The 24,186-nt window shown below is 38.1% G+C and overlaps 2 protein-coding genes and 1 non-coding gene across 6 annotated transcripts in view; all 3 read left to right on the top strand.

The window, feature by feature from the left end:
* LOC111332582 (hemicentin-1) overlaps positions 1–24,186 on the top strand; it is a 93,960-nt gene that overhangs the window by 34,021 nt on the left and 35,753 nt on the right. For all 3 annotated transcript variants that reach the window (XM_088727625.1, XM_088727626.1, XM_022937942.2), the window contains 2 exons: positions 19,811–20,050; positions 21,191–21,288. In XM_088727625.1, the coding sequence (XP_088583751.1) occupies positions 19,811–20,050; positions 21,191–21,288 (338 nt within the window). The remainder of the gene's footprint in view (positions 1–19,810; positions 20,051–21,190; positions 21,289–24,186) is intronic.
* On the top strand, positions 7,094–15,113 carry LOC111332584 (cell adhesion molecule CEACAM1-like). Of its 2 annotated transcripts, none has more exons than XM_022937946.2 (4): positions 7,094–7,940; positions 9,326–9,595; positions 13,056–13,297; positions 14,739–15,113. In XM_022937946.2, exons 1-3 carry the CDS (start codon positions 7,934–7,936, stop codon positions 13,196–13,198), a joined length of 420 nt encoding a protein of 139 aa, XP_022793681.1. In that variant the 5' UTR covers positions 7,094–7,933; the 3' UTR covers positions 13,199–13,297; positions 14,739–15,113. The 2 variants fall into 2 exon arrangements, with proteins under 2 accessions (XP_022793681.1, XP_088584119.1); XM_088727993.1 differs by lacking the exon at positions 14,739–15,113 and adding an exon at positions 10,377–10,477 and having other exon boundaries at positions 7,096–7,940; positions 13,056–13,194.
* Positions 18,497–18,569, top strand: Trnat-agu (transfer RNA threonine (anticodon AGU)). Its single transcript has one exon. It is a non-coding gene; the product is annotated as a tRNA-Thr (tRNA).

Genomic DNA, 24,186 nt, shown 5'->3' on the forward strand with positions numbered 1-24,186 from the left:
TAGAAGTCATCACCTTGTGTTTAAATGGTATTTTTGCGCTGTCATTTTGTGTTTAGTTGTTGCTATTCATTAGACTTTCCCCAATAAAATGAAATGTTCTAGTAAACCACCTAATAACTACAACATAATCATACCCCACTGAAAAAACAAAAATTACACAAAATTAAAAGCTATTGTTGGTAAATTTTCCACACAATTCTTGTGTGTTTTGACATTTCCTGTCAGTCAAAGTTGCCCTGTGCTTCCTTGGACTTCACCTCTTCATTTGTCATTTCCTTATGAACAACCTGCATTTTATCTCGTATTCCGCATGCAGAGGGCAACATCTCGATAGGTAACAGTAAAACGAGGAGTCCCCATTGTAATGACCCCATGAAAGCTTTTGAAATATGATTCTTTTGCCTTTGTTCAATTTAGTTTCTTTTGTTGGAAAAACAGAGACTATAAAATAATTATCTTGGGTTAAGGTTTCCTGAAGATAATGGAATTTTGGTTTGCTTTCTGCAGTAAAATTAAAACGCTTGTGCTGAGGTGCCATTAATGAGGGCATATTGTTCAGGCTTACAAGCTAGCAAAGTCGAAGTGGCATCCCCAATATACTTCATGGCATGTGAGGTGTATACCTCACAGGTGAATGCCATGCATAGGGACGACAAAATGGCAGTGTAACATATTACCATATAGACGACTTTTGAGTGCAACTTACTTGATGCGCTTTCCTTACTTGAAGCGCTTTGCCTATAGGTAGTGCTTTATTTACTCAAGCACCTTTCCTTACTTGAGCTGCCTTAATTACTTGAGGTACTTTCCTTAATCGAAGGCTGGTGCTTTATCTACTTCAGATGCTTTATTAACAGAAGTTACTTTACTTACTGGTACTCTGTGTTTTACATAGTTGAAGTGCTTTGCTGACCAGAGGTGCTTTATTTCCTTGGTGTACTGGTTTTTCCAAATCGCAGCTGTATTCCAAAATTGACCAATGTACTATTGTGGGTATTTTCGTCAGTACAATGTTTTGATTGTATTATCTCAAGTTTCCAGCTTCTAGCAAACACTGATATATCATCTAAATAACTAGAGGAAAGTTCAATACATAAAAAATTTTTAAAACAATAATTGTGTTGAAACTGAACTTTTGAGTAGCTGCCTTTTTTTGATAAAACCAACCTGGCCCAAACCATGGCCCCCAAATATTTTCTTCTCAACTTACCAAGAACATTTCAAGATTTTCACAACTGTGCCTGTTCCTGTTTGGCCAAGCCAGTAGGGTTATTGGCCCTTGTAGGAGCCACTATGGCTTATAAACACATTTGCTAAGAGTTGCAAAACTCTATGAAGAAGTCTACCACAGTTAAGGAAAATGATAGGAGAATAAAGAGGTTTCACAACTACCGGGTAATGCACATAAAGTGCTGCTCACTAATTTAGTTTTGAAAATTAATGTTTCACACTTTACAATCAAATTAAAGCTGTTTATTTATTTATTTATTTTTTTTTTTGTGATTTCTTTCTATTTTGTCATTTTGCAAAACATTACTCTACTTAAAATACATTACAGGACTCAGTTACAGTATGTCACTTGCAATAATTTACTGAGAAAACACTACTAACAAAGTTTAGTTTACAATAAACTTGGTTACAACAGATGAGTTACTGTCGATTACTTACACTACCTACACCATACTCTACATTATTTTGCGACATAAAATTTATACTACTTTCAATATGTTCTGGTAATTTACTTACAGTATTTTACTAATAGTATAGGCGGATTCATGCTGACGTCATTGTTTACATTTTTTCTAATTTGCATACGGCTTTGCGTAAAGAAGGAAGCATGTTGGATACAAATTAACCTCAGGCAGCTAAAGAGCTAGTCAACCTCAGTACATGGTGAAAGTTTTAGCTCTTTGGGTGTAATAGTCAAGGAGAAATAGTCCATCAAAAACTGCAAAATTTCTGGGTGGCAAAAGCGCTAATGAGCTCATATATTCTATGAAAATTGAGTTTTTAAACCCGTGTTGCACAAAAAGTATTCAAGGCATTAGGCTCGTATTCATTGGCCGAGTTAATTGTACTTTGACCTTTCGATATTCAGACCTGATTTAATTTTAGCTCCATCAGAAACTGAATTGCTTATGCTAATGAGGCAAATATTGTACCAAGGATTCCCTATAGAGAGAAATTGTGTGCTTTACAGAAAAAAATTAGACTTCCAATCTTATGCTACTCTGCACTGTTTGGGCGACACCCATCCCACAAAATGATATGTGGCAGAAGCTTATCCCATTTCTGAAAATAGAATTATAGCTATCTTTATGTTTTCCCAGCATGTCACATGACTTTCTCATGTTGAAGAGCCCACAGAAATGTGTTCTATAGCTTAACTAAGTTAATCTCTAGTGTTAAGCCAACAAATAAAGAACCTCCAGTAAGTAAAGTGCCTCAATTAAGAAAAACAGCTCAAGTAAGTAAAGCACTGCAAGTGAAGCACTGCAAGTAAAGCACTGCAAGTAAAGCACTGCAAGTAAAGCACTGCAAGTAAGTAAAGCACCTCAATTAAGTAAAGCACCTCAATAAAGTGAAGCACCTCAAGTAATGCGTCTCAAGTAAAGAAAGCTCCTCAAATAAGTAAAGCAGCTCAAGTATGTAGGGCACCTCAAGTAAGCAGAGTACCTGAATTATGTAAAGCACCTAGCAAAGAAAAGCACCTTCAGTATGCTGAGCACCTCAAGTTAGTGAAGCACTTTAAGCAAGGAAAACACTTTAAGTAGGTTAAGTCCCTCAAGTAAATAAAGCACCTTGAGTAAGGAAAGCACCTCAAGTAAGTGGAGCACCTAGAGTAAGGAAAGTACCTTGGTTGGTGAATCACCTCAAATAGGTAATGCATCTCAAGTAAGGAAAGCACCTCAGGTAAGTAAAGCACCTTAAGTAAGAAAAGCACCTTGAGTAAGTTAAGCCACCCAAGTAAGTAAGGGACCTTGTCACGCCACAGGAGAGACAGTGCATTGCATGACAAGACTAAACGAAGGCTTTGATAGAGACTTTTGTAAACAAGGCAACAGTGCAGTTTAGTTTAGCTTTGAATTGTTTTGACAACATTGACAACAGACCACAAAATACTTGTGTCTGAGTTTAATTCATATAAATTGGAAGGGTATTTTTTGCTCTTGCTGGAATGACTTTTGTCAGAAACTTTGAAAGTTAATGCTCTTTTTCTTGTACAAAATTGAAAGAAAAGGGACTAAAAGTGTCTCATCTCAACCCACCCATCCAAAAAAGTAGCTTCTGCATGCATAGCATGCCTATGTTTTCTTTTGTCTCTGAATTCTGTCATTCATCTCTGTGCAAACAATTCTTTTGTACCAGAGACCTGCAACTTTTCACTTTTACCCAATCTGAGTTTAATTCCACTGGAATGGTGAGGGCTCGATGACTCTATTGCATTTCTGTTACTCTGATATCACTTTAGAATTAAAGCCAACAAAATGCTACATGGGGCTTTGTTTAGGATCACTCTGTATTTCAGTGTGGAATTTTGAACAAGCGCATTGAATCTTATTTATGGGGATGCAGACAATCAAAAGCAGGCTACAATCAGTGATATAATCGATTGAACTTTTATTTCCACCATCCTAGCTACAATGTCTATTACTTCAGTTTATGTTTGACATTGGTTCAGCTGGGAAAAGTCCCATTACAGTACCACACTCAAAGATAAAGGCAGCTTATGATTCAACCCAAAGACTGTAGTCCTTGTTTTCAGGTCTTCATTTTTGCATCTTATGCCTGAGGTCTTAGCTTAGGTCTTTAGCTTGGCTTCGTTTTTGCAACAACCATCTCTGCCATTGGTTTTGCTCCTGTTATTTAATTTCTGGAACATAACTTTTGTCTATACCACCCCACAAAAGATCGCTTTGAGGAGTGGTAAAATGGCTGATGGTATGTGTACTTCAAAAGAGGAAGTATCCTTCCTTTATCAAAATTTGTTAGGAGCATTTACTTGTATGTGTTCAAGGTTACGGGACATTGTAAGCTTTAGTGTTCAAAACAACATGGTTGTCATGTATTTGGGAAATTTTCCACTCAGGTAATACTGAATCTTGATTTTAAGAAATAGTTCAGGGTTGAAATAATACTCTGCTAGATTTTGGCAAGTTTAAGGATACAATGAGAAAAAATTTTGGCTTCCCTGTCAAATTACGTGTTTCCTGATGATTTTGAAAATTTTTTCCACTGTTGGTGGTTTTTTAATTCCCATTGTGTCCCTGGTGAGGTGAGGAACAGTTTGAGCAAGGAACGGTTTTGTAGTCTTAGAGACAATGGGAAGAGGGTTAAACTTAAAAAGGGACACCTAATGTGGTCATCCGAATAGACTTGAGAAATTTTTTTAGATGGAAACCCTAGTGTAGGTTTCAGCAACTCTAAAATCGACTCTTTACATATATATGTTCATATACATATGTCCTTCTTGCCCAGTGGCATGTGGGGCAGTAACGTGTTCCCTCCATATCTGCTGGTCCTTTGCCATGAGCTTGATGCCTCCCCAGGTCTTCTCCATCTCCTTATTTCTTCCTCTAGTGTCTGTATTTCCCTTTTGATGTCCAGTGTAGAGTGCCTTTTGCGATAGAGGCTTCTTGACAGGTGACGTGTCCAGTCCACCTTTGGCATTTCCTCATCAGGATGGTAGCCATTTCAGCAATGACCTGTAGCAGCCCAGCTTGCTCTTACATTGTTCTCACATTCTAAAGCCAATCAGTGCTGTTATTTTATCACTGACAGCTCCCTTTGTCATGACAGTGACTTGCTTTTTACTTCAACCATTGTCAGTTTTTCCAATTCTAGTACCTGCAGAGTTTCTGGTGTTTTCGCCCTCAGCATTTATTGCTGCCTCAGTGGCATGGATCCCCATGGCTGATACAAGAGATGGACTGGTAGATTGCTTTTTATCTGGTCTCTAACTTTTGACCTTTCTGGTATGGGTAACTCTGGTAAATTTTAAAATTTGTTGCTCTGAAAAACGACAGTCATGAAAGCCAAAAAGCTGATTTACATGTACATTCCATACTTTACAATAATTAATGCAACCAATCAACTTTGGAAATGTGGAAGAGTTCCAACACGAAGCCATGATACATAATAATTAATGAGTAATAGTAATTAGTTAATTGGTTGAATGCATCGTTAGGAATATGAATGAAAATGAAAATATGATCCTAATGTCTTAAACAAATCAAAATCTTAAAATGGGAAACAAACTGAATATTAAAGTACAATTAAATTACTCAAAATTAGACTCAGTTAAAAAATAGTTTTGAGTTTTGCTTTGCTTTTATCTTTAAGACAGAGGTGAACTGATCCTTGCACCACTCTTTGGGAAAAGGCATAATGAATAGGGCTCTAGCTTAGCTTTTTCCAAAGTCACCACTTTGCACCCAAAAAATCATAAAATGGTCACCATGCCCCTTTTCCTGAAACTAACACTATGGTTAGCTATCAATCTGAGGATCTCTTGACTTTTCATTTAGAGATGGAACTTTCATGCAAAATTAGTATGTTATGCAAATTTATGGCTCACTTTCTTCAGCCCTTAAACGCCAAGTAATAATTTTTTTTGCATGCTTGTAATACCATCCATCCAAAATTAGTTGCAATTTGGAGCACTGTCCCACAGTTGCAAGAAAAAGGGTGGAATAAATTGTAATTGTGTTTTTACTGTGTATCAGAATAATCTATGATCACAGATGTCTAAAAGACTCAAATTTGTTAGCGTGGATAAAAAGTTACTGTAATTATATAGCTCGGGAAACGATAATAACTTATATTGTAATGTGTAGTACACAACATTGTCGTCTCACTTAAGATTGAACAGAATTTTATAATAGTTTAACTAGTACGTGTTCTGTTCTCATACATGTAACTGGTATAGCAATAATTTTGAAGCAATAACAGTAAGATTGTTGAAAGCCTCAATACGAGTGTATTTTGCGATTGCAAGCTGGTAAGGCATGATTTGAGACAAATTGATATGGTACTAGCAAATTTGCGAGACAAAAGATAGTTGTTGCTTTGGAACATTAATTAATTAAATTTATGAAAAGTCAAGTACCACATACTCCATGTAACCATGGATTGTTTTACTGTGAATTTTACTGCAAGAGAGTTTTTGGAGAAATCTCACATTTTCTTGGAGAGCAATAGATTTGCCATGATCATACTAAAATATTTGGACAGTCCACACTGCTGAGGGAAGAACTATATTTTTGGAATATTGACTTGGGATCTTTCTCTTTGAGGTACTGTACAGTTTTGATACTTATTTTTGTATGTCTTAACCCTTTTCAGGTAGTTTTCTAGAGTTTGAACTTTAAAGATACATGCTCATGTTCAAGTTGATCCACATCAGCTTATCTTGAAAAAATGTTTTTGTCTTATCCAATGTTAACATTTACTTATTTACATGGATATGATACTCTTTACCTGCAAAACCAGTTTCACTTGTGCCAAAATATTTATTTTCAAGATTATCATGTCAGAGCAATTATTACAGAAGGGATACAATTTGGTTATCACATACTGTTTTGACTTATATCACTGATATAATAATAGTAAAGTATTTTCGTTTACCTCACGATGCGGTCACTTAAGATGTAAATCGTGACGTTTCGTCTGCATACTGCTAGTCTTCATCAGGAGGTAAGGTCGACTGGTTTCGGGTCTTCTAAAGCATGATGTTCAGTTGTAATTGGTTGGTTTTCTACAGCTGTGATTGGCGTGTTTAAATCCTCCTCTGGACACCAACTGCTTTGGAGTGAGGTTAAGTTTATTGGTCGTGATCCCCACTGGTACACTTGTATGGTCAAAGAGGCTACTCACATAAGACCTCATCCAAAAAAATATCGAAAGGGATAGTGGAAAAGAAATTCCTGAAGCGGAGAGCCCTGTGAAAGTGGACCGCCTAGGGAACAACTCACTAACGCTGAGGATTAAAACGCGCCTATCACAGCTGTGGAAAACCAACCAATCACAGCCGAACATCCGGCGTCATAGCAAGACCCGAAACCAGTTAACCTGATCTCCTGATGAAGACTAGCAGTATGCCCTCGAAACGTTGGATTTCGCATCATTAGTGACCAAATCGTGAGACAAACAATGATACTTTATTAGTATTGTACGCTACCACGATGAACAAGCACAACCTTTTTTACAAAAGTACTAACATAGTATGGTGTATCTCGTCTTCAACTTTAATTAGTACTCTTATTGGTTTAAGCTATGTCAGCTAATCTTGATTCACATCAAACTGATCAGAGGGTGGCCTTAGTGTTCATTAACATCTTTGTGTAGGGCCTGCTATTCCAGTCTTGTTCCCAGGGTGTCTCTCAGCCAAAGTATGAAATGCCTTAGGAAAATTTTGCTTTTATTGTTCCTTATATACAAGTCTTCTTCGCCATTTACTCTTTGCACTCTGTAAGTGTTTGAAAATAGTTAATTGCAATCTCAAATAAAAATTTAGTGGAGAAAGACAAAGATGTTCGAGTTACCTAATTGTAGATTTAAACACTAATGTCAATCTGTGTCAGCTGAAAGTTTGCCCGTCTAAACCCTTGCTCTTCTGAAAGATATAGGACCTGCCGGATTGTTGATGTTTCCATGACCTTTTTTTTGCAGATAAGCCAGCTTATGTCACTTTGAAAAAAAAAGTGCAACAGAAAACAACTACTCCTCTGATTTGGGGGTGAATTTTACTTGCACGTCATCTAAAGCCAATCCACTGGTTTATAGCTACTTGCTTATCAAGAACAGAACAGAATTCAAGTCCAGCAAAAGTTGAACTTGGATAGAGAAGATATCAGAAGGAGGCAAACCTATCTACAGTTGCAACGCAAATCAGAGTGTCGAAAACGTATCAAGTGAAAATACTACTTTGACAATGAACGGTAAGGTCAAAAGAACTGATAGTTCCAAATAAAAAAACCAGTTTTCATTAAGTATACAATGTTAAGTAATGATTGTTGAAAGCACTTCAAAGCTTGGGAAGGGATTTAAGTGTAAATGTATATGAATTTTCTCAGTGAAAAAATGTTTTTAATCAATTAAAACACGGCATAGTTAATTACTTTTCCTTAGCTAGCTAGGCTTTATGAGTTCTTATTATAGTGTGGTCACACCTTTTTAAGTTGTTCTTTATTTTATGGCTAGTTATCTGACCAGTTGTTTAAAAATCTCCTTTACTTGGTCAGAAAATGCATGCACGCTATCACATTGATAGTAATTGTAAGTAATTACGCACCAGTAATGTAGAATTTACCCTCTGATAACATTGTATTGGAAGAGTGGTCTTACACTTATTTATAAATATAGCCAAAGAATTATGACATTACTTTAAATATGTAATTCATTGACAGCTCGTAAAACGCTCTAAAACCTGCTCTAGTCCATATTAGGTCACACTGAAAGGTCATTTTTCCAGGGTTATGATTTAGAGCTGTAGACAATTAAGATTACTACAGAACATCAAGTCATGGCTGTTCCCTTAAAATTGAAAAAAAAATAACAGAAGAATAAAACAAAACAAAAAACCTGAAAACATCTCTCTTTAGACTACGAAGTGCAAATATTTACTCAGCTGCCAACGTGTCAAAGCAAGAGTTTTCATAAATTGCACTTTTCGCATATTTGTGTATCTCCTAAAATAAAGCTAATTAAATGTTTAATCACTTTAGGGGAAAAAAAAAAGGAAAAAAAAGTGAAGCTAGAATTTGTTGCATAATCTTTCCCAATCAGATCAGATTACATCATTTGGAAAAGAGGATTTGGATACTATCACCATTTCAAAGATCATACCTCAGACTGTTATTAATATGTTGTTGCTTCTAATAGCATTCACATCATAAACTGGACCTTGTTTTATTCATTGCCAACTCTTGGAACTACCATTTAAATTTAAGTTCATTTTCCCTAAAATGCACACTTTACTTTCATTTGACTAGGTCGTCATGAATTCTTAGGTCTGATGGCTGTAAAAACCTTCCAGTGTTGTCAACTTTAAGTGACATCTTTCTTTGGTTCCATATTTTTCCCTCATTGGTTGATTGTTTGTCTATGGGATGTAACTCTTCAGGATGCTTTGTTTTAAAATTGTGTGTAGCTATTTGTTTTGATGTTGATATTATCAGAGCACAAGTGTTTTTACAGACAAAGAGCCACCTTCAGTGGATATTCTGTCATTAATCATTAAATGACATTGCATATGTAAATTCTTTAGGACTTTCAAGTGTTGATTACATTACATTAGGTGTCCATGTTCTATTTTGTTTCACAGATAAACCTGAGAATGTTGTGTTAATTTCAAATTCATCAAGAAAAGAGGTCTGTGCAGGAATTTTTGTAAATCTCACATGCACAGCTAATGCTAACCCACCGGCACATACGTACTTACTGTACGAGAATGATGAAGTCATTCAAAGTTCGGACAATGCAGGAATCTGGATAAGGAGACTTGACAAGGGAGGCAATTTTACATACAGATGCAAAGTTAACAACTCTTTCCCAGGGATCGAAGAAAGCAAGAATTTGACATTTACTGCTAGAGGTGAGATGACGTAAGGAAAGCAGCTATTACCGTGTACGATAGGCTTGTATGCTCAACATATTATTTTACTAGAAAGTTACTTTTCTCTACTAGTAATCTTTACAAATAGGAAAAGCACTGTCTCTGTTTTCATTTTTGTTCTTTTCTCTTTTTTTTCTTAATGGCTGATTGGTATAGGGAGCCGTCGGCTAAGTTATTAGTGGGTAGAATGACGATTGTAACAACGGCAAATGGCAAACATTATCTTTGTAATTTCAGGCCTGTAATTTCAGGCCTGAAATTACAGGCCTGAAATTTTTTTCAGGTCTGATTTTCACTATTGCTCAAATAGTGCTTCACTGCGAAGGATCGTGCACATATACGTTTCATAACCGCAGTTCATACATATGTTTCATATGTTTGTTGTTGTTTGATTTATCATCTACGGGTTTATGTCGAATTAATTTGATGGCCTGCTCCCAGTTGGCTTGTTAGCTCAATTGGTAGAGCGCTGCACTAGTATCGCAGAGGTCAGTGGTTCGAATCCCGTACAGGCCTGAAATTTTTTTCAGGTCTGATTTTCACTATTGCTCAAATAGTGCTTTACTGCGAAGGATCGTGCACATATACGTTTCATAACCGCAGTTCATACATATGTTTCATATGTTTGTTGTTCTTTCTAGTATAATTAAAAAGTTGGGTTGGTCATGTGCATGTTCTATTCAAGAAACTCTTAACTAACATTATAATACAGAAGTCAACAATGTTGCATATTCCCTGTTTTTCTTCTTTACTTGTTTAGCATAAGGGATGTGGATTTTGAACGGACAACGCTTTAGCGGTCATTGAAGGTGTCATTAAGATGAATTGTCCACGAACACCGAATGAAATTGAAAATAGCTGGTACGTCTCCAAAATTCAATTTCCTTTTGTGTCCTTTGTATATTATGTGAATTAAGATCAAAGCACCTTAGGACACGCTGTGGTTGTGATATTGTTTTAAACCTCAAAAGTTTAAAAAAAAGCTTATGAGCTTGATTGTTGTCCATAAAGGCATTCGAAAGTACGTGATTATTTCCTTCAGATTAAATTCTCCTTTTCGAACTTGTATCGTCAAAACATCGTTTGGGCTTATAACATCACTGTTTAGGCGTTTCTAAGTATTGGGACTCCCATTTTTTCGCCCTGTAAATAAAAGTTACGGGGTATTTTAAAAGTTCGTACCCCCTTTGGAGCACAGAAAAAAAAATAGGTTTTGAACTTTACGTTTTATGAAGCATTGTAAGTTAACAACCCATGTTTAGACTTTTTACTCGATCAATTTCAGTAGCCTGCATGTTCCCCTTTGCCTTTTTAAGATATTTTTCAAGTTTCGTGGCAAAGAGTGGGCTAGCTCCTTAAGGGTTGCGGACAAAACGTTTTTCCATGCCTGATTTAGCCGCGTTTTCAGTCCTTCCATTGTTTCCAGGGCCAAATCTCGATAAGTAACTTCATCAATAATGCTCCAGAACTTCTTTTACTGGCTCAAGGTCGGGTGAATTAGAAGGTCAAGTTTTCTGTCAACATCCCCGAGTAGCCTAGGCTGTGTAAACCAGTGCTGCATATTGTGAAAAGGTCACTCCCTTTTCTTGGAATAACACAACATCCTTTGGCGGGTTCTTCTGAAGTAGATCTACATCTAGGTAATGAAAACTTTGATTATTTCGTTTAGGATTTGCGGAACGAAATGAAAGTTTGTTATGTCGCGCGGCCTGTGATTCCACTCTGTTCTTAGACCGTCCTAAAAATCTCTGGAACGTGACCATCTTTTCACCCAGCGCTCGCTTCTCTATGATATTTTCCACCTTTTTTCAATACATATCCCAGAGGATCTCAAAATTGAGGCTTATGCTTGTGCGTAAGCCATTTCACATGTTTTCATCTTTGTGAAAATGAGAAAAATTTACGAAAACAGGATGATAACCAGGATCATGTACTAAAGAGGGCGGGGAAGAGAGAAACGAGGGCGTTCGCAGATGCACATTTTTTCAGGAAAAAAATTATTCTGATTTTTTTCTTTTTTTTAACTTTTGAGTAACTTAAAAACTGAGAACTGAATAAAATCAGGTAATTGGTCGTAAACATGTTGCATCCAGAGTGCTGAAATAAGTAAAGGGCATGAACTTTTGAAACACCATGCAGAGCGCATGGTGAGCTGTCAAAATTTTTGGTCCACAATCCCATTACAATGCGTAATCCCAAAGCGACAGATGTACACCTTCCTTCAGTGTGTTGTTAAGGTTAAAGTCCTATTATGAGAACAAAGGTAAGGCCATGGCTTGTGTTCGAGCGAAATATCACTTACTCGTCTTTTATTCGAGAAGTATTTTCACATGAAAGGAAGGAGAAAGCTAGTATTGCCTCATTAATGTTAATCAGGGTTGACAAGAATTGCAAAATTTTTCTATTTAATTAGGTTGATGTTTTGAATTATTCACCTGAGAAGCGGCTTAAGTGCGTGTCTTCATTCTGCAAAGTAGTTTCTACGTGTAAGATTTCTGTAAGCACAATTAAAACACTTTTAAGGAAAACTCACTCGTGTGGTATTTGTAACCTCCAAAGGTTACCAGTGGAGCGGAATATATAATTCGAACACAAGGTGAAGTCGATTTTATAATCAAAATTCTAAATTGGAATGAAGAAATTAGCCTGCTTGCAGGCGGTTGGTGGTATGCGGGAGATTCAGCGCGGGGAATATTTTCGGTCGCCATATTAGACAAGTGGAAGATCTGTGACGAGTGACAAAGCGAAAGGGAGAAGGGAGGGCTTTCTTCCCTTCCCACCTCCCTATCGCTTCGTCACTCGTCCCAGATCTTCCACCTGTCTAACAAGGCGACCAAATATATTCTCCGCGCTGAATCTCGCGCATACCAACTACCACCTTTAAGCAGGCTATTAAGAAAGCGCTGCAAAATCACGTTGAATTATACTGATGAAGAGGACGAAGTTGTGGTCGAAGTTGCCTAATAACAATTACAGGTTGTAGCTGAATTCCGGGCTGAATTTCTGATTCGAACTAAAAGAAAATACAGCGGAAACTAAACTAAGAAAAATACCCTTGGAAATGTAACGCTTACCTTTCCAACAATGATGCGATTAGAAAGAGTACTGAATGCGAGAAATCGATAATACAGGCGAAAAGGGAAGTATCGTGGATGTAAGATGAACAAAAACTAGCTTTGGTCTAGCTCCCGACGATAGCAGAAAACTCGTTGGTAACAAATGATGAGTTGATAGCGATCGCAACAATCGAACTTGCAGCGATGAAAAACGAAGTCTAAGACATGTGCTTCAATGAAACTGATTGAATTAACGAACTCATTTAGTCATAATCGCTAACTAATGGAGTACATCGATAAAAATGAACTGGAACAAAACATAAATAAAAAGTACACGAACTAAACGTTTCGAAACTAACATCGTTTTCCCCTTTTTATTGCAGTCCCTCCGTCTTTTAGGCAGGCCAGTAATGAATCTGGTGTAGAAGGTGATCATGTTAAAGTGTATTGTAATGCCTCCGGATTCCTATTCCAACTGTGTGGTGGACTAAGGATAACATTGTTGTCAGCAACACAAGCCTACTGACCTTCCCGAACATCAGCAGAGATAAGGCTGGAGAATATCGTGGCATTGCAAGCAACACATGTGAGAATACTTCAGCAATGGTGTACATTGATGTGGAGTGTAAGTCCATGATACTCATGCATAGTATTAAATATTTTGTAAATTTGAGCTCGTGAAGCCTTATATATCACAATTCTGTCTTCTTCGTGCACTGTTCGTGTTATAATCAAAAGATTAAGAAAATGTCTAGTCAGGTGTATTTCTTCGCTCGTTGATTATTACTCATGATGCCCTTAACGCCTCCTTAGCATGAAGTATCATTCTGGCTTGTTAGTTAAAGGTTAATGCTTTGTTTGTTTGTTGTTTTACGTTGAGTTGGGTATTTTTTAGCTAGAGGTTAAAGCTACTGTCAACAAAATAGGGTGCCCTCCGAAAAATCGTGCTACGCGCGCTACTTTACAGAAAACTATAGAACACCAATTTTTTTTTTCCCAGTTTTTGTTTAAGTAGGCGCGGGCAAGCCTTTAAATACAAAACTGACGGTGTTTGCTTCACTGAATGACGAGCTCCTGCTTTGCCGTTGACCTCCAAACAAACTGTCCCAACCGCTTGGCAGCCAATCAGCCAACAAAGTGCGAGGGGCTTTTTCCATATTTCTGTATGGTTCCTGAAAAAAGCTATTATGAAGTTGGGCAATAGAAATTGTTTCGGTTGTTGTCACGCTCTGGGTCGTTATGAGAGAAACACCTCAAATTTCGTGAAAGCCTCATTTTGGCGCGTTAATATCTGAAGAAAATTCCAGCCAATTTTTGTAAAAATGCAACAAATCTACATACCGTATTGATTTGTTTAACTTGAAGTAACTCGTGTAAAACAAACTTTTGAGTTTTTAGCCTTCACAGAAATTCACTGTTTTCGCGCCTCATTTAAACAGGTGTCAACGCGGTCTTGCTGCCGACCACTGAAACGCAACATCGAACCCTTTGAAATCCCTGGCAAGTCTCTTGAAAAACAACTCCATTGCAATTCGCGGGAAAGGCCATATAGCGAAATGGGAAAGTCGAATTTACTATGGATTAAACGAAATCCAAAAGGCGGTCGGGGAAAAAAAGGGAAATTGGGCGATTGGCAAAGCAACGTAGAAAAAAAGAAAATCTTAACATCCATTTCTTCAGTTCGGGCTCTCTCGCGACTTTCTCTTTCCGGCAGTTTGATGAAGACTCCTATTTCTCAGCGTTTTGTGAAATGTGCTAGAACTTCCTTGTTGTTCAGTGAAAAACGTGTCGTTAACTAATAAATGAGCAAATCGAGATCCCGACGAAAGCCCGCAGAAAGCGTCAACACTGGGCTGGAGGCCTTTCCAGTTCTGACACCTCTCGGTCTTCGATACAGGTTCCCCTAAAACATTCTTTAAGCCGTTTCTCGCGTTTTCTCCAAGATTTATCGATTTTTTTCGAATAATTCTAAACTGCTTTCTCTGACTACAGAGCAAACTTTTGACCAGATTATGTTGACAGTGACCTTAACTGTAGATTGACTTGTTTTTCTGTTTTTTTTTAAGGAAAAGTTTATCACATTGCATTGAGATGGATGCAATAAGCTACCATTTACTAGTGCTCACGGATAGCTGGATAATTTACAAAATTAATCATTAAGCTCTCTTCATCTTCTGTATTTTAACTTGTATTTTTTTTTTGGATATATAATGTGTAAAGATTGCTCTGCGCTTTTTGAATCTGTACTACTAATTTTGCGTTTGAGTTTGGAAGTTCTTGGTTTATGCAGTAGCTGTTACAAATTAATTTGTAAAGTTGTCTTGTTAATTTTAAAAATTAGATTTTGAACTAAGCTATGCCTTGTTATATTGAAATGAATAATGTTCTTGTTCACTGAAAGAAAATGGAGTCAAATAAATGATACAACCTGAGTTGACCTACTTTTGGTACATTGACATGCTCATTTTCTGAGACATGGCGAAAGTCTTAATGCTTGTGCATTTCCTTACTTTTTGTTTGCCTTGAGGGTATATTTGTACGGCACACTGTTCCAGCCAGCTGTATCTCCTTCAACATATCTATCAACAGTTTTTCTATTCGACCTTTATTTTACGCGACTCTGACCGAGCGGAACTAACCACGTGAAAGCCAAAGGTTTCCAATATTTTAGCCACTTTTACGGATGAAAGACTTTTTCAAGGTCACCCTGGCTTGGAAAATCATACCTTGCGACTTACCATGGTGTTTCTCCTGCCGGCCTAAAGCTAGCATACACTTTGGTGCGGCAAATACTTTGAGGATAGGGGAAAAAACCAGCCAAACAAGTTCTACTTAAGTGTCTTTACTGAAAGAAATCAATTCAGGAGGTTATGTATAAACGGCGTCCATTGTCATTTGTTTCTAAAGATTTGTACCTTGTACCGGTGGAAGAACAACAGGACACGTAGTCCCCTACAAGGTTCATCCACCCATCCCACCCCGGGGAAGGACATTCATCACACAGTAATCTCGTGCGTGGGAAATTAACGTCTCCTACCCCTCCTACAGGAGATGGGACCTCAATTTATTCGTCCCTATCCGAGAAGACTAGAATATCCAACCATTTCTTGATGTTGTAGAAAGGAAGCATGTTCTCAATTATTTTAACACCTTGAGTGTTGGTCCGGCCGGGGCTCGAACCCTCGACCTCCCGCACAACAGTCCAGCGCTCTATCCATTGAGCTAACTGGGAGGCGGTTCATAAATGAAGTAGGTACATTTTACGAGTGCAACTACTGGTGACTTTCATGATCTCTTATTATCTCTCTACCGATCCCCTGACCATGTTGACTTAAGCACAACTTAAACAGGGAACAAATCTGCACAAGAGATGTCGTAAACTTCAAATGTACTTCTAAAGCCAACCCACCGGTACGTGCTTACTTGCTGTAATGAAACCGTACCACAGATAAAAACACGAAGACCTCAGGAGTTTTGTTCCAAAACAGTTGACAACTCATGGTCAGTCAGAGTTCTGATGCGGGGCAAACTACTTTGTTAAAGGAATTATAGAAAGTACAGAAACTGTTCCATTGACAGTTGAAGGCAAGGGTACATTTTAATTTTCCGATATACGTGCTCTGTTTTAAAATCACGTGTTTTAAGCCAAGTCCTTTTTCCTCTTCCTAAGTTCTACTTCAGCTACTTCCCACAGAGTAGGAGTTGTGTTTTCTAAATGGCATACTTATTCCTGCATCCATGATAAGTGGTTTCTTCTTACATATAAATTATCAACTTAGAGATATTCTCTGAATGTGAGATTTTTGCATATGATTTGCGATCTCCTGTTCGTTTAGGTCACAGACGTTCAAAGTTTATGAGGATAACGATGAGAATTGATCATCTTATTCAGTTATTCAAAAACAACATTATAAATATATATATACATCGCACGAACTGAGAGCTTTCGGATTTGTGGGAGTATTAGTACCTCAAAAGTTTCTTGTGGCAACTTTCCATGTCTTTTCATACAATTAGAATGCAAACGTGTACTATCACTTAATCCACTTTTAACAATAACAACAACTTCATTCTACTATTTCCTTCCAGATCCAATTCCTGCAGGTACAAAATTTGAAGGAAGTAAAAAATTTGACCAAGGATAGTATTGTGACTGAAGGTACTTTCCTTCCAACTGCGATTCGGAAGAATGTTGGGACTGGGGATGTCAAGCACAAAAGAACCGTTCTTCTGTGCCTTAAAAGTTAAAACATTTCCAACATCAGAAGAACTGAAAGTGGAGAATACCGACTTCTTGGAAGCGACACTTTTTAAGCGACTTTACAGTAACCTTCATACATTTGGGGTTTGCAACTGTCGCTATTTCTCTTGTAACTTCAGAAAATTAAAGTGCTGTTAGCTGTTGGTTTTAATCACTCCCCTTTTCAAGAGACAGGCCTAAGGTATTTTTTCCCAAGAGTGCACTTTCTTCATTGATCTTCCAACAACAAGAGATTGTAAAACAGTCCTCCTTTCTTCTAACCTGCCAAATTGGTCCAGTTAACTCAAGATGACTTATGGCGTCATTCGATTGTATACTCTCAGTTGTGTCCTTTGGGAGTTACATGTTAAGTGGCTGTGCTTAACATTTCAATGTGTATTCCTTAAGTTTCTTCTGAACAACAAATCGTAGGTATTGCATATATAACTTCTGAACTTGATAACCAGCGCGTATATGAACGGAGCCCATGAGGGTGTTGTATCTTTGCTGAAGACGCAGAGAAAGACACCTGTCCAGTGATCAATCATAGTCCACTAAAGTTCTAAATTTAAACAGTTTCATTCCTGACTCTCGTAAACCTAGTTTTAATTTTGCACTTTGCAAGAAGTTTAGTCTTATTCTTCCTTAAAGGTTGTTTATTTATAGCTTTTACGAAAATGATAATAAAAGTTGCTCTTCAATGACTACCATTCCATACATTTCATACTTCGACGGTTGTCAACAATTTTTGGAAGGGATCCCACTAGGAATTCGGAAAGCTGCAATTGTAGCGTGAACACTCTATGTGAAGTACATTTTTTAAAAGTTAATCTTTGCAAATGCTTGGAAAAGTATTCAAATTTTCAGTTTCATTTGCCTTTTGAAGTTTTGTATTAAGCTACCGTCTCTTGCTCTACCACTGAATTTGAATTTGAATCAACTGAAGTTCCTTCGCTATCTACTGCGAAGGATCGTGCATCATACGTATTTAATACGGCAGTTCAAAATATATGAACTTCATATATTCATTGTATCTGATTTATCATCACGGGTTCATTACGAATCAACTTAACGGCCTGCTCCCAGTTGGCTTGTTAGCTCAATTGGTAGAGCGCTTCACTAGTATCGCAGAGGTCAGTGGTTCGAATCCCGTACAGGCCTGATTTTTTTCAGGTCTGATTTTCGCTATTGCATAAATAGCGCTATCTACTACGAAGGATCTTGCATCATACGTATTTAATACCGCAGTTTAAAATATATGAACTTCATAAATTTATTGTATCTGATTTATCATCACGGGTTTATTACGAATCAAGTTAACGTCCTGCTCCCAGTTGGCTTGTTAGCTCAATTGGTAGAGCGCTGCACTAGTATTGCAGAGGTCATTGGTTCCAATCCCGTACAGGCCTGATTTTTTTCAGGTCTGATTTTCGCTATTGCATAAATAGCGCTATCTACTGCGGAGGATCGTGCATCATACGTATTTAATACCGCAGTTCAAAATATATGAACTCCATATATTCATTGTATCTGATTTATCATCACGGGTTTATTACGAATCAACTTAACGGCCTGCTCCCAGTTGGCTTGTTAGCTCAATTGGTAGAGCGCTGCACTAGTATTGCAGAGGTCATTGGTTCGAATCCCGTACAGGCCTGATTTTTTTCAGGTCTGATTTTCGCTATTGCATAAATGGCGCTATCTACTGCGAAGGATCGTGCATCATACGTGTGAAGTTCCTTTCTTTACGTAGTTTTATTTTGATGTTTAAATATGCCATTGTTTTAAGTTCGTCGGGGAGAGAACAGGGTTACGTATATAGTTTAAGTACGGCTGCATTATTTTCCTTCATGTGTAATCGCAGTATACTAATGGTTTACTGAATTTTCTGAATTTACGGAATTTTTGCCTCCGTACAGTGATAGATCAGAACTATGGTTTAAGTCTCTTTCTTGGCGTGAAGTAATAATGAGTTGCTGTATCACTGTGCGCGTGAAATACATTGCTGAAAGTTTTTTGTTGAAAGGACATGATGAAAAGGTTTTTTTGTCTTCAGAGTATGAGCTGTGAATTTAAGTGGAGCTAGAAAAGTTTTAAACGTATATTATAACACCCTGTAACACACTCCTCCTAATACAGAAGGAATTGTTTAAAGTACACATCACTCCTTAATACTGTTGATATGACACTTGTGTTGTTGTTCTGCATAAAGACATTTTGTTTCAATTGACATCGTGTCTCCTTATCTTTGTGGTACAGTTTTCGAACAATTTTTTTTTCTAAAGTATCATTTGTGATGAGATACAAAAATTGATCATTACATAGCTGGCGGCGCTCGTGGGTGAGATGAAGTGAATCTTGTGTTTTAATTGGCTGTCTGACTAGGCAAAATGGGTTCATCTTGGCTGGAGGGGATTGCCCGCTTTGATCCCACGCAAGAAAAACACTGCGTCGGGTGGACTAACAAAGTTTGTAGTTTTTGATCAGTGACGGCAGTGGAGTCGCTAAAAGAGAGTGACAGTCAAAAGAATTTGTCAAATGAAAAACGAGCATGCGCCATTAGAATTGGCTTTCTTTACCACAGCACGAAAATAGAGAAGTCATTCTTGTTTCTCATTAGAGCAAAGTATATTGCTATATAAGAAATTTTGATCAAGCTTGTGCGGTCAAAATGGCTGAATTTTGACTTCGTTCTGTTTTTGCCATGTTGTGGGCCTTGACTGCGTCTCGGTCCTTAAAATGCATTAAAGAATTCAATAAATTTCCAGCCGTTTAGACCTCGCGCTTGGTCAGTAATGCGTAATTGTCTTTTTCAAACAAATCACAGAAAGATGTGGTGTTGTAAAATTTGCTCTGAGTGTAATATTCTTTAGGATTGACTCTCCCTTTTGTTTCTAGATAAACCAGTAAGGAACGGTCCCACAGAAGTTATTGCGGTTAAAAACGAACCATTTCATCTTGTATGCCCTATGACGGGAAACCCTTTACCTGAGTACAATTGGGTCAGTGACGACGGCAGAACAAAAACGGGGAAAACGTGGTTGTTTCAAAGAATGGAAAGTCGTGATAGTGGATCATATACTTGTTTGGCCACAAATAATGTGGCGAATGGGACTGTGACGGTTTCCGTACAAGTTGGTGAGTTAAATAGGTGTCAGTGTAACAGATAAGAGTGTTTACCTGCTAGTAACCTCATAAGGTAGTTTTTAAAGCTGCTACTGAAAATAATTTCAGAACAGACAAATGCTTAATTACGTCCTCGAACGTCGTTCGAAGTGAGTTCCTTCATTCCAGAAACTCACCAGGTTGTGCATGATAATATTGATTGTCACATGTAAGCAATCTACAGATTTACCCGTTTTAAGAGTTTGTATGTTCGTAGCTGAAACAATTTTTATGAAGTTAAAAGAAGAACTTTCTATAGTTGAGGTTGAGCTCTAAGAAAATGTTAGGTGTTGCGTTTGACTGCGGAGAGCGTAGACAACTGGAATGGTACTTCCTTTTAGTATTCTCATAGTAAGATTGTCCGGCAGCTGCCAAATTCGTCTGCCATCAGTCCGATTTCACAGTTTCGTTGCCATCTTCGCGGGGCCGTCTACAGATGGTCTTGCAAGTATACCAGTTCACGCTTAAATCTTCAACTCGTTTCTCTACGGCAACAGAGATTCATTTTTGTCAAAATCATACCTAATGCTGTTGACGTGCAAACTTCATGGTTAGACATACTTTCAGCTAGATCCACGTGTATTGTGAACGTCCACTTCGACGAAGAGGGATTGGAAACTTGCAAACTATCAAGAATGTTTTGGTAAATTGCTTTTTAATCATTTTAGGCCTACAAGAAGCTATAGTAAGGCTAAAAATATGTAGCCGCTTTAAGTTATTCCTGCACTCGCCAGTGAGTTAACGAAGCGAGGAATTTGCTTACTGATTGAACTTTGAAAACTTTTCACAGACAATTTATATGTCAGTCAAGGTAAATTATGATTTCGTCGGAAAGGAACATGTTTTGCGGTAGGCAAACGAGTTGCAAGATTTAGGGGCAAGATGGTAAGATGGTAACGTATTATGTTTTGTGGGGTGCACGAGTCGTGATTGGGGTGAACTTTCAATTTGGCGAAACCTCCAGATACCAAACGGGCTTGGCTAGCCCCTCATACATAAGCGAATTTGATTTTAATGGAATTACAAGGAGCTTTCGGTCCCGGAATGTGCACTCATTATGAACTTTGAGCGATGAGGAAACAAAAATTGAACGTACTTTACTAATCCTTCTAGTTTCAGTGGAGAAGACTCATCATATGCAGGCTTCCATAAATAAAAATGAAAACGATGCCTCAAAGAGGAACAGTACCTGCAAGACTTTTTCTGAAGTCGTAAGTAATATTTGTGGTTTGCTTGATCCATCATGCAAAAATCTAGCGGCGCTTCCATTTGCATGGTAAAAAGGGTATGAGAATTGAGAAGAGCAAATTTGTCCTCGAACGAAACGAAGCGGAACAAGCATGTTCCTATGTAAAAAACACTTTTTTCTCATTAACACTTGGGTTCAATTTGCAAAAGCAAATTCGGCATGCAGAAAGCACGATCATGGTGCTATGGGAGGCTTCAAACAGTCCAATGATTCTTCGGTTATTCTAGTGAAAACGAGGAAAAGACTACGTTAAAGGTATTCATTTGATAAATTTTCAGACGCAAGAAATAAACTCTAACGTTTCCCATACTTCTTGTTGAGTTTGTGCCTGAACCCGACATTTTTGTGTTCACTCGAAAAATGGCATGCGATGTATCATTCTGCCGCAGGATCTCGAGCATAGTGTGGCCTCAGGAGTACAAAATATATTTAGGGCATAATCCGAACATAGACGGCCATTTTTGGCGATCTTGCATATTCTGGGGCCTGGCTATGAGTCTGACAGGGAGCTGGGCACGAGCATCCGTGCAAAACCAGATGGCGGAACCTAATCTAGTGTTCAAGTTAGTAATGTTAACAGATAAAAGATAAGATCTTTATTGACTTGGAAAAAATGAAAGAAACACGTCCAGAGACAAAACGTCTGGACTTACAATTCCCTACATATATCAATTCATTATGTATATACAAGACTAAGTGGCTACACAAATTCGAAAAGACATCTATTAAAAAAGGCAATGTTTAAAACGTTCGGTTCTAACTAGAGGCAGGATGCAATTATGTCCTCTTTTCTTGAGGCTCCTAGCTCTCTGAGCTGGTAAAAGTTCATGTAATGGTTTTGCGCTGTCAGGTTATCTCGTCCCAAAGAAGCCTGTCTTTCATTTTAATTACATCCATTATGGGAGTGTGTTTGCTGGTGTAACCATAACGTAATGCTCGCTTACAGAACTTATCAATATGAGAGAGATATTTACTGTAGTGGGCAGAAGCCCACACCTCAATTGCGTAAGTGAAAAGTGACATAATTAGACTGTCAAACAGCAGTGTAAGTTCTTGTAATGAAAAGCCGTAGTATTTGCAGACTCTGAGGATGTACAGTCTAGAAGTTGCTTTGCTGAGCATGTTTTCAAATTGAACGTCCCAGTTACATGGATCTTCGTTTACTGTAACTCCTAGCAGCTTTAGTTCGCTTTTTCTGGTTATTCCGTACACGGGTTCTGGAAGGGGCATTGTGGTTTTACCTTTAACAACCATCTCAAAGGTTTTCTTCATGTTTAGTGTCATCAGGTTTTTATCCGCCCAACGTTTGATATTTTCTACTTCATAATGTGATAAAACTGTAAGATTAGGACCAGTTGTGACAGGCACACTTGGTGTAATATCATCAGCATATTTGATCAGTAGGGTTTGGGGGCTGACCGGTTTAATATCATTCACCATGATAGAGAAAAGTAAGGGTCCAAGCACAGTTCCCTGGGGAACCCTTCTGTTAACGTTGAGTAAAGTGGTAACCACTCCATCAACTACTACTCTCTGTCGGCGATCACACAGGAAGCTTATTATCCAGTTCTCAATGTATGGATTGATGTCATACGACACCAGCTTGCTGAATAGAATGCGATGGGAGACTGAATCAAAAGCCTTACTGAAATCGAATGAGAAGGCTCTTACAATAGCCGCGTCTCGGTCCAGTCGCTCAAGCCAAAAGTGTTGGGACTTAATAAGGGCCATAGTTGTGTTGTGCCCCTTCTTATATGCGAATTGGTCAGGTCCGATCGCAGACTTCAGGATAGGAGATACTTCTTGTTTACAGACGAGACGCTCAAAAATTCTCATTATGATGTTGGTTAATGAGATCAGTCTAAGCTGATTGCATTCAGTCAGAGGAGATACTTTAGGGATGGGCGAGACGTTTGCTAATTTCCACAGAGATGGGACGGTTTGATGCCTAAGTGAGCTGTTGAAAATTTTGGTGATCACGGGGGCAAGATGGTGACAGAAATCGCGCCAAAACCAATAGGGAAACTCATCAGGCCCCGAGGCGGATCGTTTCAGGTGCGATAATAAGTTTCGTACATCAAATTCGTTCACAGTCGGCAAACGGGTTCCTGCTGGTATTTGCAGACGCGTTGGAGCCTCATATTCATCGTCAGTGTTGATGGTCTGGAAATATGTGTTGATGATATCAGGTGAAATCACCGAGCTGACAAGGGTCCATTGTGTCTTTCTGCCAGTTATTCTATTGGCTGTGTCCCACCATCCTTTAGAGCCTCGGTTATGTTTTAATCGCTCGTTGTTCACAGCGTTTACTTGGTTCATGCGAATGAGTGCGTTGATTTTCTCTTGACGAATAATTTTCTCTACTTGGTTACCCCGATGTGCAGTGGCATTAGATGGACAAAGGCATTCTGATATGGTTCATGGTTGCTTCAGACTCTTTAGATTATCAAAAGTTATTACCCATGCTAGTTTTAAGGATTAAATTAATGAATACTAAATGCGCGCATGTTGGTGTAGCCTAACGCTAAATGGGTGAAGTAATGTCTCATTTCTCATGTTTGAGCACTTTCAACCCAGGAGCATCGATTTTTACAGCATTCGAGCACAATGGTACTTTTGGAGCATAATTTCGAGTAGAATAGTGTTTTGGGGGCCAATTCTTTTGGGTAGAACAGCCTTTTTTTTAACAGAATGTGTAAAGGCCTATTGCTTGCCCTTGCTCGTGCAAGTTTGTGACAAATAATTACCACAGCTTTTACACCTAAGTGAGTGAGAGACTCATTTACATATCCGAATCACCATAGATATTACAGGGTGACTTAATATCTGGACCGGAAAGGTAATTCGCTCATTCAACTTT

This window comes from Stylophora pistillata, chromosome 7, assembly GCF_964205215.1.
Source record: "Stylophora pistillata chromosome 7, jaStyPist1.2, whole genome shotgun sequence".
In the NCBI taxonomy this organism is placed as follows: domain Eukaryota; kingdom Metazoa; phylum Cnidaria; class Anthozoa; order Scleractinia; family Pocilloporidae; genus Stylophora; species Stylophora pistillata.